At 43.0% G+C, this 19482-nt stretch overlaps 1 protein-coding gene across 1 annotated transcript in view; it reads right to left on the minus strand.

Annotated features, from left to right (window-relative positions):
• LOC121690180 (voltage-gated potassium channel subunit beta-3-like) overlaps positions 1 to 19482 on the minus strand; it is an 88995-nt gene that overhangs the window by 52331 nt on the left and 17182 nt on the right. The window contains exons 2-7 of the mRNA XM_042070603.1: positions 7688 to 7731; positions 7552 to 7589; positions 7334 to 7413; positions 7162 to 7206; positions 6576 to 6620; positions 6325 to 6368 (exon numbers count right to left, since the gene is read on the minus strand). Coding sequence (XP_041926537.1) covers positions 6325 to 6368; positions 6576 to 6620; positions 7162 to 7206; positions 7334 to 7413; positions 7552 to 7589; positions 7688 to 7731 — 296 coding nt within the window. The remainder of the gene's footprint in view (positions 1 to 6324; positions 6369 to 6575; positions 6621 to 7161; positions 7207 to 7333; positions 7414 to 7551; positions 7590 to 7687; positions 7732 to 19482) is intronic.

Below are 19482 nucleotides of genomic sequence, written 5' to 3' on the forward strand. Positions count from 1 at the left end.
CACAAGGACATGAACACACAAAAAAGAACACATATATATCCTAAATGGTCAGGGAAGGCCTTTTGCTGTAGAGATAATGACTATCCATATCCATATCCTATCCATACAGGGCTGGCATTCCCATCATCTTGTGATAGACTATGCATGGCCTAATGGCTCTCCTGCCCCGTGTCACCACCTCTGTATCTCCTGTTGCGAGCAGCATGGCCAGATCTGCCTCGCGCTCGCATCGAGTGGAGAGAATTTGCGCAGCTCGGACTAGGCCTACTGTCATTCTCATTGCGACTCCCCACACTGCCTCTACGTTCCCCCCTAACTGTCCTATGAGCACTTCGACCTCGTCTAACATACCCAGTGGCATTAGACAAAGGCTCCACCACGTTACTGTCGCCGCGATTGCGGAGAGGCACACGTTCAGAAGACAGAAGCTAGTGCTACATGGACATTAGGCTACCTCCAGCCTCGTTCGCCACACCACTAACACCCTGCTAACTTCCCGATGAACACTCCGAACCCGTGAAACATTATTCCCACCAGTGACATTGGGCAAACGATTCAACGTTTGTGCTTGGTGTAAGCTAAACTATGGAGTAAACTCTCACTTTGTCCAGCTGCATCATTGCAAGGCAGGGACGCATCTGAAGCCTCACTCAACTAATCACCGTCAATCACCCTTCAGAATCAGGGTCCGCGAATAGAAGACCCAACACTTCATTTCGGGTAAACTTTTTTGATGCCATTAGACGATAATCTAATGCAAATACTCGCCGACGTTGACAATATCGCTCTGACAAAGTGGCTCACACGCACACTAGCTCCGGTATTTCACGCACTGATTCAGTGCGCTGTAGCTAGAAGGTTTTGTTTAAAGCATGCCCTTTTTCGGACTCAGGGATGACGTATGACATGTCTGCCATCTAGTGGAGTGGAGGTCGAACGAAATATGACACCCTATTTGACTAAATCGGCCGTTTTATTTAGTACCGCATCTTGTCGACAAAAGTCGACCGTGGCGCCTAGAGATGATTGGATTAGCTTCAAAATGTAATGAACAGACAAACCATAATGTAGAGTAGCCTATGTAATCTAGTCTAATCTCATTGACGCATAACATGTGGCATAGCTTCATTCATTACCACACGTAAATCATGGCAATAAGAATAGCAGGTTACACGTTCAATATGCTGTGGGCAGTGTAGCTCAATTTGAGGGGGCGTCATTTCAATGACATTGCTTATGATTAAAAAGCAGAGGTGCAGAATCAATAAATAAAAATAAAACAAATCAAAAATAAAAGAAAGAAATACATTAGGCAGGCAAGTGGCAGTGCTGTCTTTGAAAAGTTTTTGTTTGGATAAAATTAGCGCACCAATCTAAGTTTTTCTTCGAAGTTGTTTCGTGCGCAGGTTCACCGTTGGTCATTGCTTATGGTTAAATAGCCTATGACTTGTATTGGTTTAGCCAACTATGTGTCAGTCATTTCCATTACAAATCGGCCTAATACAATTTTAGATATTTAATCCCTAAAATGTATCACATGAGGCGGCTCTCCATCGATAAAAAATCACTCGTATTACTCGCACATATGTGTTCGTGTCATTTTGACCACTGGACTAGCCTTCCTGCTTTCTGCAAAACACAATTGAAGGAATTGCAACAGTGGGCCATGAAGATGCTTGCTAGCTTCGGATACAATCTATTCTAGCCACGGGTAACGTGAAACGATGAGCTGTATAGTTTTCTAATGCATGGTGGAGTGCTACAGCATGACGGTCAATCTTGTAACGAATTTTATGACAAAGAGGCTTAACTGGAGACATTTGCGTGATGCATGCACTTGTAACAACGCTTATTACAGCCTATTAATAAACGCCTATTCAAATGGTCAAAACAATGCTCCAAGTGGGGGGACATCCTTCTCCCAAGTCCAATTCCCACATCAGGAGTTAACTCCTAATGACATTAATATGCATAGAAACATAGTAAATAAACCATAACAATGATATCAATATTCACCGCTATACTGACAATCATACTTGGTATCAAATACATAGTGGAAACTAAGGACAAAAGTTTGTTGTCAGATAGCTAGCCGATACCCGGCTAAAAACAAAGTAAACGTAGTCCTATGCTAACATTCATTCCCTTACCTTGTTGGCAGTATAAACTCTTCATTGAAGTACAACTGGTAGGCCTACGTAATTAACAGGTTCACGGCTAACTTACTTTGTTCATCAACGCACACCTTCACAAACTGTATTCCCGTCGTAAGCTACTGATATTGCAGTCTTGAACATCCACGATGCAAACTCATTACTCGAGAAATAAAACAATGTGCCTTCTCACGTTGATCCTCTGTGAATTGCAATACAACAGTGCCACCTAGTGTCTAAAAGTTAAACCTCTTTTTTCACTACTGCTGCCTACCCAGAATGCATTGCAAGTCTTTAATAACCACTGTCCGCTTTCTCATTTCCCCTCAGACCAACATGGCCTGGGACCCAGCAAAAAACTACACTCAAGTTCTGGTTCTTTAGACGTTTTAGTTGATTAAGCTCAGCTTTGGTTGTACTTTTTGCGTGACATTAAGCCTACTGGAAAGATTTTTAATTGCAATTTAATTGAATGCAATTTACTTTTACGATTTACGATTTACATCCACATACATTATTCTACTTATTGTATAAGATAACTGCTAATACACTGCACATATTTATATTTAATTCATATTACTCTAAACCACCTTCTGTAAATCAACTGTATACTACTGTCTACATTGCACTATATTTCTTGACCTGTCTCTGTATATTTCATCACCTTTCTATACTTTGCATCACATTGCATGCATACTGTAGCTACATGAATCACAGCTAAGATCCTTGGAGGCCAATCGTTCTAAATGGATGGTTGCTATGGCCAAAGGCCAGTTATCTCTGCCGTTGTCAAGCGGGCATACCCTAACTTTATCTTATTTTAAACATCTCTATTTTACTTAGCCTACTTCCATACAGTGACTCCTATTAAGAAGTGGCCACTTCATTCGCGCTTAACGTGATTCACGCAGCAACATTATTAAATTAATCTGTCACTATGCCTATGCCAACGTTTGCAAAGAGGAGAATCTTTTAATTTGATTTACAATGAAACGTTACATTTAATGTACATGTAAACAATGAGTAGGCTAGTTTTGGTTGTTGGTGGTGTTACTGTATCCCTTAGTTTTATGCCTACAATGCAAAATTGTTCCCTCGTGATTGTTAGACGCATTTCAAAACATCGCGACGTGAAATGCCACCACAAAACATTGTTTGTGAATCGGTCTTATTAGGAGTCCTCGCTTAAGCTGTCACAGACTCAGGCGCTACTTTTAGGGCTAAAATGCTTCCTGAATTATTCTTAGTAAAAAAAAAATAGGAGTCCTAAAGTTACAAGTGACGAAGTTACGAGTACAAGCATCTCATATCAAATGACCATGGCATTACGCTAAGCAACATAAATCCCATAATGTTACAGCAACATCTCCTCCCTATGACATAGCTAGCTAGCTTCTAGCCACACAAGAAATGAATGATGTTAAATCTCCGCTTAGCATTCTAATAACAGAAGGGGCACATTTATGTGGACCACTACAACATGACTCATTATGTCTGTAACTCTATAAAACAAATCTTTGCTCTGAACACTGAGTTGCTAGGCAACATCATTAATAAACGAAATGAGAATCTTTTCAAGGTATTACAAGTGTACGTGTGATTACGAATGGATGTGTGTGGTTTGCAATTAGAATAAACAAGAAATAACATTTCCAATAATTTCCCATGATAAATTACATAATATTTGCACCTTCCTTACTTGTGAAGCTCACACCGTATTTCAAGTACACTAGTGAAATGTAATACAACGTTGCCACCTAGTATTCAGATGTAGGCTATAGAGCTGGTAAGTCCTGCCCTTTCCGCTGGACCTCTAGATTGAAAAATCGTCAATGCAAGTGAATGTGAGAAAATAATTATTTTCTGGTCCCGTTTGATTTGTGCCATGAATGTGAACATATGTCGTCTGTGAATTTTTAATATAATTTTTCATGTTACGAGTTTGACAGTATATTATATGATTCTTCGGCTATCAGTTGTGGAAAAGACATAACGAGAAAGACTACATGTCGCCTGTGACGTGAGCTAGCTCTAATCGCTAACATTGAGCTAACATTAACTGAGATGCTAGTTTTTGTAACGGCAGGAATAAACACACATGGTAACAAAAATATTTGAAACATGTCTAGCTTCACTCAACACATTAACACTACGATACAGTGTGATTGTAAAGTTGTATGGTTCACTGTGTTCAAAGTCGATCTTAATAACCCTCTACATCTCGACCAACTGATGGTTGTTATGGGAAACTAGTGATCTGTCGTCTAGCGGAAAGTTGTAGTCCACAAAGTGCTCTCACACAAAGTTTAACCGCATCAAACTTCTACCTGCTCAATTGTAGCATTCTTTACACGAAAATTTATATTAAAAATTCACAGACAACATATGTTCACATTCATGGCACAAATCAAACGGGACCAGAAAATAATTATTTTCTCACATTCACTTGCATTGACGATTTTTCAATCTAGAGGTCCAGCGGAAAGGGCGGGACTTACCAGCTCTATTTAACATTAACGTGACATTGCTTGCTTATTCTTTCGTCAACTCCATGCTTTTAGGAAAACAATCTTTTTATCATAGTTCCCTCTTCAATGAGCGATTACCAGCTCGTTTTTGTAACAGAGATAGCTGTTTATTGTCCCTAGGTTTACAGAAACACCTATTCATATTAATACGTAGCCTATGGAGTGTTGCCGACCACTGTTCATTACGGCCCAGAATGCCTTGCATGTCTTTATAACAAAACAACACAGTAAAACCTAAATGCCCGTTAACATATGCATTTGCATACTTGTAACATTTTTAATAATACTCTCCCATCATGATATTTAACAATAATGAAAAATTTAATTTGAATACCGTCAATGTGAAAACAACTCTATTATGTAAGCTATATATAGCTACTGTTCTCCTTGCTTTTTCAGTTCGTAAGTCCATACTATCCCATGGCAGAGGAAGGATTTCATGATTGGGCAAGGATGCCCCGAGACATTGTGGCTGCCCAGAGACGTTGAGCATACTTGGAAGACATTGTGAAGGTGAATGGTGAGAGTTACCAAATACCTGTGGGTGGTTTGCAAAATGATGGAAACTTTTGGAATTTTTCTTTTTTTTTTTAGCATATGCACCCTCACATTGGAGTCCCCAGTTCATATACAAAATTTGGTATCGATATGTGACAGTGTTCCTGAGATATGGACGACTTCCTGTTTCGGAGCTTCGCCGCCGATTTTGTTTGGCTGTGACGGGCAAACGCTTTTGAAAATCAAAAATCCTTTCTGTAACTTTTGTAAAGCTTGGTCCAAGGATAATGTACGTCAAGTTTCGTGGCGTTCGGACCAAAGTTGTGACCTGGGTCAGTGACATCCTTTTCAATTTCCACACTACACCGGTTCCGGCCGGACGTTCTAGAGTTGGACCGGTGGCGATATCTCAAAAGGTCTAGGAGCAGGAGCTGACGAAAAATTGGGCTAACAGGAATAACTAGAATTGCGGTTCCGAGGAACTGCAAGAGTGGGTTTGATCAGGGGCATGGAACTCGGCCTCATCCAAGGATTCCAACGGTACCTCATTTATGAAAATCGGACATACGGGTCAAAAGTTACATGCACACACCTTCATATACACAGACAGCCCAGCCCAGCCCATTAGACAGTGCCAGATGGTTTAGAAGTCTGCCAGGTGCAAGCGTAAACAATTAGAGCTGTGATGTCACAATCAGAATTAGAATTAATTTCAATGGGGCCGAAAAACGCAGAAAAACAGGAATAACGCGAAAACGACAAGGACCAGCCACACGAAAGTAACAAGCTCCCTACACCGGTTCGGGCCTGAATTTTTGGAGTTTGAACCGCGTCGATAGCTCAAACAGTCTAGGAGCAGTAGTCGGTACAAAAAGTGGGTGAAAAAGAAGATATAATAAGTAAACTTAAGAAGAACAATAGTGGTCTTGCTGGATCAAACCCACTAATAATAAGAAAACTTAAGAAGAACAATAGGTGTGCTGCTTTGCAAGCACACTTAATAATAGTGTGGGCCTAACAATAATAGGCTAGCTTAGGGCTATCTATTTATCTATGCAAGGTGGTGTAGTGGGGGTGGCGCCAGGAAGGGGTGGGGTAGAACTCCTGACATACATTTATATAGATGTTAGAGACGGATGCCATACCTTCAATGATGTGCTTCCTGGACAGACCCCTCTCGGTCTCTGCTCTGTGAAAGGCCAAGAAACATGATCAAACACACACGCACACACCAAATGACTCTGGAAAATCTTACCATCAGCCTCACAAACACACAGACACTCAAAACACTCGATAATACACAGTCTCTCTCTCTCTCTTAAACACACACTTTCAGACCGTCATGTTTTCAGAATGAAACAAACATACTGATAAATGTGATAATAAAAACACTTACTGCCCTCCCCAGTAGATTTTTGTTGTCACTACAAAACTGGAACGCCTTTGCGACGGAGCCGTAAAGAGAGAGAGAGAGAAGAGTATATGTTACATGTTACAGATCAATGTTATTGTTGGAGTACATTGTGCTGAATATAATAATGGGAATATAATTGTGGGAATATGGTTGTAAATCGACTGCATTATATATATAAACACACACAGTATAATGTATAATATATATATTATATACATAGGTAGACAGACAGATGACAAATTGCTAATTTTCTTATTTCATTTATTGCTATAGGAGTTCATCCAACTTGGTTATGGCCCAGCAGGAAAGGCTGTGTGTGTGTGTGTGTGTGTGCGTGTGTGCGTGTGTGTGTGTGTGCGTGTGTGCGTGTGTGTGTGTGTGTGTGTGTGTGTGTACAAGCCCAGGATGAAAAGAAAAATACCGTCAGGAATTATTTTGGGCACAGCTCATTCAGAGTCCACTTAAACCATTAACATACAAATCTATAAATACACAAGACAGAAATAAACAGCAACACACACACACACACACACACAAAGAGAAGTTCAGGCTTCACATGAACACAAACCTCCATCCTTTCTTCTTAATGATATTTCCGAGTGTGATTTCAGCTCTGGTAGCGGGGAAAAAGATAAAAGAGAGCATTTTGAAGCTTTTAGCAAAAGTAAAACTGTTGGGATGTGAAGTGAATAAAGACAGCCAGAAAGAGAGAGAGAAAGGGGGAGAGGAGAGACACTGACCTTCCAGATGCATATACCTCTGCAGTGTCAAACAGGTTCACACCATGTTCATAAGCAGTAGTTACAAGGTTCTCAGCCATCTGCAGCAACACACACACACACACACACACACACACACACACACACACAGACACACACACACACTTAATATGATGTATAGACCCTCATTATGATAAAGTAACAAACACACTGATTCACTGAACATGGAAGAAACTTACCTCATCAGATATCTGAGAGCCAAAGGTCACCCAGGTACCTACAACATGCGCACACACACACACACACACACACACACAGTATTTGTTATTAAATAAGTTGTGTTTGTGTGTGTGTGTGTGTGTGTGTGTATCTTACCTAAGCCCAGACAGGATACTCTCAACCCGGACTTCCCCAGGTTCCTGGAATTAAAAGAAGATGTCTTAACCAGTAAAAGTGAATTCACAACAGAAGTCATTCATTTTCTGTAGTTGATACAGTCCATGAACCAATGTCCACTACAGCCCATGTCATGTTCTGATATGTCTGTTATAACTTGTTTCCACGTGATAGGTCGATTGGGGACCTCATTCTGTGATTCTGGTGAATGGTGTTTTTGTAGTTCCTTAAACACCTTTTTACAGCATGGAACTGCACTTAGAATTAGGAGAGCCTCATGTCATCCAAGGGTTACTCCAGGTACCTTGTCTGTTTAGGGAGTTCCTTGACGAACTTAACTCATATGGGAGAGATCACTCTTACAAATAGGAGAGCCTCGAGTCACCCCAGGGCTACTTCAGGAACCTTGCCTGTTTAGGGGTTCCTTAAGGAACTTCACTCATGGGAGAGATGGGCAGGCACAAGCGATGTTTAAACTGCCTTGACAGTTGGACCAGTGCCAACCAGCTTTCAAGGAACTCAACAGGTGGGTAAATGCTTAACATTTTTAAAAGGAAATTATATTTGTTAATTAATTATAAGCCCATTGAAATGTCAATAATGGGCTTTCTAAGCACCTGCCTTATACATAATTTAAACATTAAAGTTAGCTGCTGAACAAGTGTACAAAGTCCCTCTAGATGGACTTGATGCAGTTGCAGGTGTTGCTGCAGGTTCAGAAGATGGTCTACCACGTCTTTTCTGATAACACTGAGTCCTGCCTGCTTAACATGATTTCTAGTAGTGAATCTTAGCATGCTGCAGATGCTCACTGTTACTAGTGGATTTGTAGCAGTTCCTGTGCCAAACTGCTTTGTTCTGTTGTAATATAACTGCACTGTAACGTTTAAATTTGGCATATATCTCTAGTGATGGGTCATTCACCAGTCCACACATATCTGCCATACATAGCCCAAAATCTGTTTCTTTTGCTGTAGAGAATATGTGTGCCATCACCTGACTAACAGAAAGACACACCTCAGAATATACCTAACTAGACTGTGCCACCATGAACTATGAAAATGTGCTTGCTCAAATGTAGAAGGCTAAGGTCACTAATATCACCAACCGTGAAGAACAGAGCACTATGTGCTTCAGGTTATTCGATATTCTAAATCTGCCAGCTATCAACAGCCTGCCAGCTATCAACAGCCAACTGTCACTGCTAGTGTCTCTCTTTCTCTTTCTCTCTTTTACACACACACACACTCACCTGTCTGTTTGTCTGATCCTTTTACCCTTTCTTTTCTTCACACTTATATACACTAGGCTACGGAAGGCCTTACAGACTTCCGCTGGTACTAGCTATGTAAAAGTCTATCTCTGCACTTTGTGCTCTGAATGGGTGTAGATAAAAACTGGCAGAGCAGGCTACTGTAGGCTTACACTCAAGCACACTAATAGGCATGAATTGATAGTATTGATATTGAAGTATTATTTTTTTTAAGTGGACAATTTTGAGCCTTTTAGGCACAATTTCTTGTTAAAGAGATCAATCATCAGCCTACAAATGTTTTATAATGTTGTATTGTTTATGTGGTGCACACTACCTTGTAGAATATCTTTGCTTTTTGGCACCAAACCCTATGCTATAATACCAGCAATGTGAGGTTTATGAACAAAACACCAAATTTGACCTTTTCTGAATTTGACCTTTGATTTGGATCCTTGTGGAGACATTTTTTTTACTCTTAACAACCCCTAGAACAAAGATATAATACTCTCCAAAAATTAACATGCGAATCCCACAAGCCCCCCAATTAGACACATAGTCCCCCCTACTAAAAGCCCAGAAGATGGTTGAGTATAAATTACAGTCAGAGTCCAATAGCAAAGGAAACCTCAGAGGTTGGCAAAATTACCTTTCTTTGAAAAAATGCCTGAAAGCTGAAAATCACCAACTCAGAATGATGGGTAAATTATACATTTTCTGAGTCCTTAGAGTCGTGCCAGTATTGCAGTGTTTGCGTTTTGTATGTCTGATGCTCCCTGATGCCACAAAATTAAAAGAATAAAGATGATTTAGGCGGAAATGGCAGGAACATTTGTGTGATTAAAAGTTTGAAGAGCTCCTGGGTTGGCTGTATTTGTCCAAAGTGTTCACAAAAGGACTTGAATGAAAGCTTATTGTCCTCTTTTAAATGACACCAAACATAATAAAATCAAATATGCAAATATGTCTTTAACGAAGGAAAATAGCAAGATAGGCTCCTGCGTCAAAAATGTGTTTTTTCAATGGGGGAGGGTAACTTTAACAGCTGATAACACTAATTTAGCTGTGACTCCAGGAGGGTTATCATACAAAAATGTTAACTACAGACATGTATCTTTTCAAAAAGTATAAGCAACCTTTGCCACCTGAGTGGTACCGACATTTTATCTGGCCCATGGACTAATTGGCACTGTCTGGTTACTTCCGGTTTCTGGACTTGTTGCAGTCCCTTAGATTACACTTGAGGGTGCTCACAGGCGAGCGCAGAATGCATGGAGGTCTATGGAGCTTTACCCCTCAATATCCATATAATATTACTAATTTTTGAGTAGTAATTTAAATGTTGCATTTGATAGGAGAGGCAAAGAAAATACACACTGACTTCACTGTTTTTTAAAGTCACAAGTTTTCTTAAAAGCCTTTCAAATATGTCAATGGCGTCATTCATTAGCACAATGCTAGCGTGTTATGGGCAACAACGACCCAACCTGTAAGAAATGAAAAGGACATAAGTACTCGTTCATTCAACTTTAGATCTAAAATCTATATTGAACTTCCATAAACTACAATAAAATCTATGATTCTTCCACGACAAGCAGGTGAGAGAGATAAATTTAGCCGTCTAGCTCCATAGACCCCCATTCAACCTGCGCTCGCCCGTGATCACTCCCAGTGGAATTCTAATGGAACTGCAACTAATTTCGATGATGCAAAATTTTAGAATGTTGTCTATAGATGAACTGAATCTATGGATTTCCTCAGATAAACTCATCACGAACTGCTACATTCTGGTGATCAGTGAGACATGGCTACACTCACTAGTCCCAGACGCTACCAGCGAGCTAACAAGCTGTACGTTATTTCGCTGGGACAGAAATACAAACTCCGGTAAGAGGAAAAGAGGGGGGTTATGTATAATAATACATTTACGTCCACAATAGCTGGTGCATCAACTGATGTTGATGTTGTGTTTGTCATGTCATATTGTGTTTTGGCCTGATGCGCCACCCTCTACCTATCTACTAATCACAAAGTCAGTAGTGCATCCAGGTTGGCAAACTCGAGTCGGGGGGGGGGGGGGGGGGGAATACACCGCTCTACAGTAATTTTAAAGTGGTTGCAGTACCAGTTTTGGCCACAATCTTACATATGGTTCCTTTAAACTGGTCCTCCCCACACTGCATGAAAAGTGTGATTTTCGTCAGTATGCGGCACTGTAGATTGTCGTGGAAGTTCAGGTTAACGGCTGTTCATGGCAATTTGCAGGCAACGCCGAAAACTGCCATGAATTGTCAGAAATTGACGTGGGCCTTGCTTGGCAGTTGTCCCCCCATGACCCCCCTCCTCCTAATTCTTGGGGAGGCTTTAACATGTAAATGAAAATGCCGTGAGCTATACAAATGCAAATCAGGGATGCAGGGGGAGTTTTACCCCAGGTGACATTTTTCTAAAAGGTAAGAAAATCTCTCGTACAAATAGATCAGGCTCAGTATAGCCTAATTATAGACTCTTACATTTTAGCTTGAATTGATTTATTTAATGAAAGTATGCTAGATTACTGTGTATGCCATTAGCAATGGCAAATGTTATGTAAAAAAGTAAGTAACGAGTAAGAATGAACAGGTATGATAAGGGATCAGATTCCAAAAATAATTCAGTGGAAATGCATGGATTCCAGTTTCTTCCAGTAGCAGCAACTAGTTCATTCTTACTCGTTGCTCGAGCTTATCGTGACTAAATTCAAGATGGCTGCAAACGCTAAACTTCGTGAAGATACTGTCTGTATAAATCGTCTTGTAAGTAAACTACCAGTGCTTTTTCAAAGTTCTCAATGTCTCGTTTTAAATGTCAGGGCCCTCGGAAGTCTACCAATGAAGTGTGGAGATACATTGAGCCTCGTAAATAGGTGTAAAACAGTGATTTATTTGCATGGCTAGCCCGATGCCGAAGCACCACTATTGTTGGTAGCTGTTGGTAGCATCGGCTAACTAGCGCCAGATTTTGGAGTGCAGGGGACAAGCCGAGATGGGCTATGAGACATACGTTCACACTCGGTATCATGTTTCAATACACTTTAGGTCAATATCACACCGGAATTCTCCTTTAATCGACATACTGCCGATATGAATGAGCGGTTCACTCAACTGCAGAATTCGGTAAACTCCAGGTTGCTGTCCATAGAGGACAAGTTGGCTGCTCTGGAGTCGAACAACTGTGCGGGAGAGACTAACTCCAAGAACAATCCCAAGCTTGCGGTAAGAATATGTTCGATGACGCTAGCTAAGCTAAAAGTAGCCTAGCCTAAAACCAAAGCTATGAGTAGCCTAGTAGCCTTTATCGATCTACAGGATGTTGATAAAGACGACATTGTGTGTAAGTGACTTTTTTACTGTTTCTCCTTCCTTGTTTAATGTTACTGTGACTTGCGTTTGATTTTTATTCATACCACTCTCATTTAATTGTTTTCCAGCCGCCTGTAAGACGTACTACGAGATGGTACTCAGGAGCTTTAGGTATAGAAGCTACCCAGCCAGAAAACTCATTGCGGGCAGATGCTGCGAAGAGTTCAGCTCGGAGTTGAGCGAGAAGAAAGAGGGTAAGACTTTATTTGGTGACTATTTTTCAGGTGCATTGATAGATGTGTTGTGTCCATACGCAGTGCATCGCACAGTACTGATTGTCTTTATTAATTGTTTTTACAGCTGCTGGAATCGAGACCGAGTGTGCTAGCACTCACTGAACTCACTGGCCAACAAGACTGACGAACTGGCTGCCCTGGTAAGAAATCAGAAACTGTACAGGGATTGTAGTTTGCTATGCTTTACGGAGACGTGGCTAACAAGCCATATCCCCCCAGCTAACGTTGAGCTGCCCGGCCCAGTGTAGCTCGTTTGGACAGAGACAGTAAACTTTCTGGCAAAAAGAAGGGAGGCGGACTGGTGCTATACATAAACAATAGATGGTGCAATCCCGGACATGTTACAGTGAAGGAGACTGTATGCTGTAAGGATGTGGAGTTACTAGCGGTCAGTCTACAACCATACTACATACCGAGGGAGTTCTCGCACGCCATTGTTGTTTGTGTCTACATTCCGCCTCAAGCCCTCCCGGACACAGCGTGTGACGTCATTCACTCTACAGTCGCTAGGCTCCAAACTCAGCACAGTGATGCCTTCTTTGCGATCTCTGGTGACTTCAACCACATTACACTGGATTCCACCCTCACAAACTTTTACCAGTTTGTTGACTGCCCAACTAGGAAAAACAGGACAATAGATCTCATGTATGCAAACGTGAGGGATGCTTACAGTGCCACCCCCCTTCCCCCACTGGGGAAGACGGACCATAACCTCATTCATTTGCAGCCAATGTACAAGCCAAAAGTTCAGAGGCTACCAGTTGCCACACGCACCTTCAGGAAGTGGACACCGGAAGCGGATGAGGCTTTGAGAGACTGCTTTGAGTGCACTGACTGTAGTGTGCTACTGAATGGAGAGGACTTAGGACTTAGGAGGTCACACATTGCACTACTGACTATCTGAACTTCTGTATGGACATTGTTGTTCCCACAAGGACTGTACGCTGCTATCCAAATAACAAGCCTTGGATAACCAGTAATGTCAAGACCCTTCTCAATAGGAAAAAGATGGCGTTTAAGGAGGGGGACATGGCAGAGCTGAGGCGAGTACAGGGGGAACTCAAGATGAAGCTGAAAGAGGCTAAGGAGGACTACAGAAGGAAGATGGAACAGAAGCTGCAAGATAACAACATGAAGGAGGTGTGGGACTGTATGAAATCTATCACTGGCCTTAAGAAGAGCAGCAGCTCTGTGGAGGGAGACCTGGACAGGGCGAACCAGCTGAACCACTTTTACAACAGGTTCGACTGCCCATCCCCCAGCCCCCACCCCACCTCATTACCAGGGCAACACACCCCCACCATCACTGGATATTGCACCCCTCCCCCACATGGCGACCACGAACAAAGAGGTGACAACGACCTCAGTCAACAGCCATAAGACACACAGACCTCAGATGCTGCCCCCCTCCCCTCCCTTCCCCCCCTCCATCATCACTGCTGATCAGGCTATTGCACCTCTCCCCCACATGGTGACCACGAGCAATGCGGCAACAATGGCTTCAGCCAATGGCCATCAGTCTCTAGCCACACGACAACCCTCACAGAAGCACCCTTCCTCCTCCTCACCCTCCACTCCCCTCATCCCCCCCATCATTTCAGCGGACCAAGTACGTTATCTTTTAAAAAAACTCCATCCTCGTAAGGCAGCCGGGCCTGACAGACTGTGTCCAAGGTTGCTCAAGGCCTGTGCTGCTGAACTGGGGGAGCCACTGAAGCACATTTTCAACTGGAGTCTACGTCTCGGACAAGTTCCAACACTGTGGAAGACATCATGTCTCACCCCCGTTCCCAAGAAACCACACCCCAGCGAGCTTAATGACTTCAGGCCTGTCGCTCTAACATCACATGTGATGAAAACAATGGAGCAGCTGGTCTTAGGTATGCTCAGACCCCAGGTACGCCATGCACTAGACCCGTTACAGTTTGCATACCAGGAGAAAGTGGGCGTGGACGATGCCATCACTTATCTTCTACACAGGACACATGCTCACCTAGACAAGGGGAAAAGTGCTGTGAGAATCATGTTCTTTGATTTCTCAAGTGCTTTTAACACCATCCAACCCCTCAGACTGGGAGACAAGCTCTTGCAGATGGGTGTGGACGCTCACCTGGTAACCTGGATTACAGATTACCTGACCGAGCGACCACAGTTCGTCAGACTGAAGAACTGCCTCTCTGATGAAGTTTTCTGATGATACTGCAATTGTGGGGTGTATCAGGGACGAGCAAGAGGAGGAGTACAGGAGCCTGGTGGAGGACTTTGTGCAGTGGTGCAAACTCAATCACCTTCAACTAAACACTTCAAAGACCAAGGAGATGGTGGTGGATTTCCGAAGGTCTAAGCCCGCTCTGCTACCAGTCTCCATTGATGGGGTCAATGTGGAGGTGGTAAGCACCTACAAGTATCTGGGTCTCCACCTGGACAATAAACTGGACTGGTCAGCCAACACTGATGCACTCTACAAGAAAGGACAGAGCAGGCTGTACTTCCTGAGGAGGCTGCGGTCCTTAAATGTGTGCAGCAAGCTCCTCAGGATGTTCTATCAGTCTGTTGTGGCCAGCGCCCTCTTCTATGCAGCGGTATGCTGGGGAGGAAGCACAAAGAAGAAGGATGCTGGGCGACTTGACAGGCTGGTAAGGAAGGCTGGCTCTGTAGTGGGAGCTGAACTGGAGTGCATCACTTCAATATCTGACAAAAGGACCCTAAACAAACTGATCAACATCTTGGACAATGAATGTCATCCGCTCCACAGCACTATTGTTAAGAAGAAGAGCCTGATCAGCTGGAGACTTCGCTCACTGCCTTGCACAACTGACAGACTGGGGAAGTCATTTGTCCCCAGGGCCATTGAACTGTTCAATGCCTCACTTAAGGGAAGATGAGAGATAGACTTCTCTGCATAGTCTGTCTGCCTCTTCACCCCCTTCACCCCCTCCGCACTATCACCATGACCACTATCACCATTGCACTACCACCATGACACTCATTCACACAGAGCACCTTAGAGCACCTTACCATACCTTACTATGCACAGAGAATCACAGGCTCAGTCCCTGCCTCAGTCATTGCATGCGCCTCTGATTGATTAATCACCACTATGTGGATACTGTTTTTAGAATTGATTTAGATTAAGTGTTAGTATAATTTGTATTTTAGTATATTTAGCATATTCTTTATCTTCTACTGTCCTTATTGCTAAGTTGTGTTTTTATATTATATACTTTAACTACTCTTTCTGCTGTTAAAGAATGTGTTTGTGTTGTCTGTATGCTGCTGAGACCTTGAATTTCCCCTGGGGATCAATAAAGTATCTATCTATGAATCCCCAGGGGAAATTCAAGGTCTCAGTAGCATACAGACAACATACACACATTCACTAACAGCAGAAAAAGTAATTAAAAGTATATAATACTCGCTCTGCACCAGTGCAGGCCACAGCTCGCCCCAAAGCCCCCACGTCATACAGAAGAAGAGAAATGGGTAGAGTAAACAAATTGACCACTGAACCAGACAGTCTGATGGTAGATACTTTTTACTGTGACACAATACTCACTCCCGCACAGAAGGGGGAAATCTTCGCCACGCTCGAAATGAAGAATGGAAATGGACAACTGAAGGTTAAAGTGGACACTGGTGCCAAATGTAATGTGCTGCCCAGAAAAATGCTGCATGCAGTTGACCACACAGTGCATGTGGATCCAAATGAAAAGGTCAACCTAATGGCTGCTTGGATGTCTGTGCCATCACGGTGGCACTTCTCCAGCAGGTACTTAGCGGATCTCACTGCACGCTCAGCAAGACCATTAGATTGTGGGTAATAAGGACTGCTGCGGATGTGTCTAAAGTCCCATGCTTGTGAGAAGTCTGCAAAGTCCCTTCCAGTGAACTGGGTCCCATTGTCAGTCATGAGGGTGTGGGGCACACATGTGTTGCAAAGTGTCGCTTCAGCTTTGCAATGACCGTGTTGCTGGTCATGTTGGGGAGGTAGTCCAGCTCGAACCACCCTGAGTAGGATTCCACCAGGACTAGATGCATTTTGGCACGCCACTCGAATATATCAGCTGCAGTAAATGACCATGGCAGTTCAGGGATGTCATGGAGTGTGTGGTGTGCTGTCAAAGCGTTGCATGCAGCACAACGAGACACCTCTCTTTCGATATCTGTGTACATTGAGGTCCAGTGCATAGTCTCTCGAGCTCTGCGTTTGGTGGCTTCAATCCCGGGATGGCCCTGGTGTAGCTGGCCAACATAAAACTTTTTCAGTGCTGCAGGTATTACTAACCTTTGCCCACGTAGGAGCAATCCATCCTCCAACGTCAACTCTTCCTTCATGGAGAAGAATGGTCGCAACTGTTGTGGCAGCTCCTTGGAGGTGCTGGGCCAGCCTTGCAAAATGACTTCAGAGAGCTGTTGGCAGGTGATGTCACTCTTCACTGCATTTCGTAATTCATCTGTACGATGTGAGGAGAGAACCTGGACAGTCATCACTTCTAGTAAGTCATCAGTAAGTGGAGGCTCAGACTCAGGTAAGTGTGCACGCGACAACGCGTCTGCAACAAACAGGTCCTTGCCACGCTTATACATCACATCCAAGTTGTAACGTTGCAACTTTAGCATCATACCCTGCAGGCGTGGTGATGCGGTGTGCAGTGGTTTCCTCAGGATAGTTATAAGGGCTGATGATCCGTTTCAGCAGTAACAGGGCGGCCATAGATGAAATCATGAAATTTTTTAGCTGCGAACACCAGTGCTAACATTTCTTTGTCAATCTGAGCATACCTGGACTGGAGTTGGTGTGAGGGCACGTGACGCGAATGCCACAGGCCTCCCGTGTTGGAGGCACACCGCCCCAAGACCGTGTTGGGAGGCGTCTGCTGATATGACCACTGGCTTTGATGTGTCAAAAAACTGCAACACAGGAGGATTAGTCAGTGCCTGCTTCAGTTTGCTGAACGCCGCATCATGGGCATGCCAGTGCCACTCCACGTCGTGATGTATCAGCTGTCTCAGGGGGCCAGTCATGTCACTGTACTGGGGAATGAATTTGGATAGATAGTTTGTCATGCCCAGAAACTGTTGTAGGGCCTGTTTGTCCTGTGGCTTCTCCATCTCACAGACAGCTTTGATCATTTCAGGATCTTGCTCAGGGCTTAAAATTCATTTTTCAAAATGGGGGGGAATTCCCCCCTTAGGTTATTCATGTAGGGGGGATTTACACAATTTGGGGGGGAGGGGGGGTCGATTCTGATACCAAGTCAAGAATTGCGATTTCAATACTTCGATACTTTTTTTAAAAAAGTGTTTGATTTTGGGGCCCCCACCACCCTGACGTCATCAGTAATATATACTGTAGTGGGATCATTCACAACAGTGGACATCCTAGATTCTGCTTGACTCTCTCCACACACACAAACACACACTGAAAATGATAGCTTATGTGATATGTTTCTATCATATATTTTTGAATTCATATAGAGTGTATTTATTTAATAATGCATTTAGCATTTTACTAGTAATTACTAGTAGCTAAACATATTTAGTAATTTGAATGCCTCATATTGACGTTTAACCTATAACACTTAGGCATATCTTTAATGTGGTGTGTAGGTCCAATTGAGTGCACATTGCTGATGAGTAGGTGTAATTGAGTGCCTGTCACTTTAAGAAAATACGTGAGAGTAATTCTATGGAGTAATTAGCCCCCCTTCAACCTGACGGTTTTAGGCTATAGTCGCTAGTGAATAAAAGTTGTGCATAGTGCGGTATGTGTATGCAAATTATTATGTTTTCTATGTCATTAGATACAATAAATGTTCAAAAAACTAACATGTCGAAGACAATCTTTCTGGGATCAAGTGTTGACGTGACCTGAGCTAGCAGGATCGTTACCAAGGAGCTCTTTCCAGATGTAAAAGTTTGCCATGGTAGCGTAGCCTATTTGCGTAAGCGCAAAGTGGTTCTCTCTCTCTCTCTCTCTCTCTCTCTCTCCGTGTGTGTGTGCGTCTGCATGAGGCTATGTTCAATTCAACTCGCCACTTAATGATTAGGCTATATTAACGTCATCAGACAGGCTGTAAAAGTGTATGCGGGAATTTCTCGCATTATGATGGCTAGAGTTGCGGGACTTGAACAAATTATGCGCAATACCCGCAATCCCGCAGTGAAATTTAAGCCCTGTTGCTTAACGCCATCAGCGGTTAACAGGTGGCCTACATAGTGTACACAGTTGACCCTGAATTTGCACTTGTCAGGATTGAGCTTTAGGTTGACAGGCAATTTACCTATGACATTGGTGTCAAAAAGTACTCCAGTATTTCTGGAGCCTCTTATTGCAGCATGTGGACGTCAGGTCCAAGATGTATGAGACCAATAGCAATACTGTCTTGTAGTCCCAGTATAGGTTTTACATCCCTATTGACCACATGAAACTTGAACTGTCCCTGTGTACAATGCAGTGTTACAGTGCCATCAGTTTTTATTGACTCACCTCCATAAGCCACTAGGTTGACCTTTTCATTTGGATCCACATGCACTGTATGGTCAACTGCATGCAGCAATTTTCTGGGCAGCACATTACATTTGGCACCAGTGTCCACTTTTACCTTCAGTTGTCCATTTCCATTCTTCATTTCGAGCGTGGCGAAGATTTCCCCCTTCTGTGCGGGAGTGAGTATTGTGTCACAGTAAAAAGTATCTACCATCTGACGGTCTGGTTCAGTGGTCAATTAGTTTACTCTACCCATTTCTCTTCTTCTATGTGACGTGGGGGCTTTGGGTCGAGCTGTGGCCTGCGCTGGTGCAGAGCGACAACACCTAGCAAAGTGATTAAGTTTTCCACAGTTATTGCATATCTTATTGAGAGCAAAGCATTTGCTGCGGTCA

This window comes from Alosa sapidissima, chromosome 18 (genome assembly GCF_018492685.1).
Source record: "Alosa sapidissima isolate fAloSap1 chromosome 18, fAloSap1.pri, whole genome shotgun sequence".
Taxonomy (NCBI): Eukaryota; Metazoa; Chordata; class Actinopteri; order Clupeiformes; family Clupeidae; genus Alosa; species Alosa sapidissima.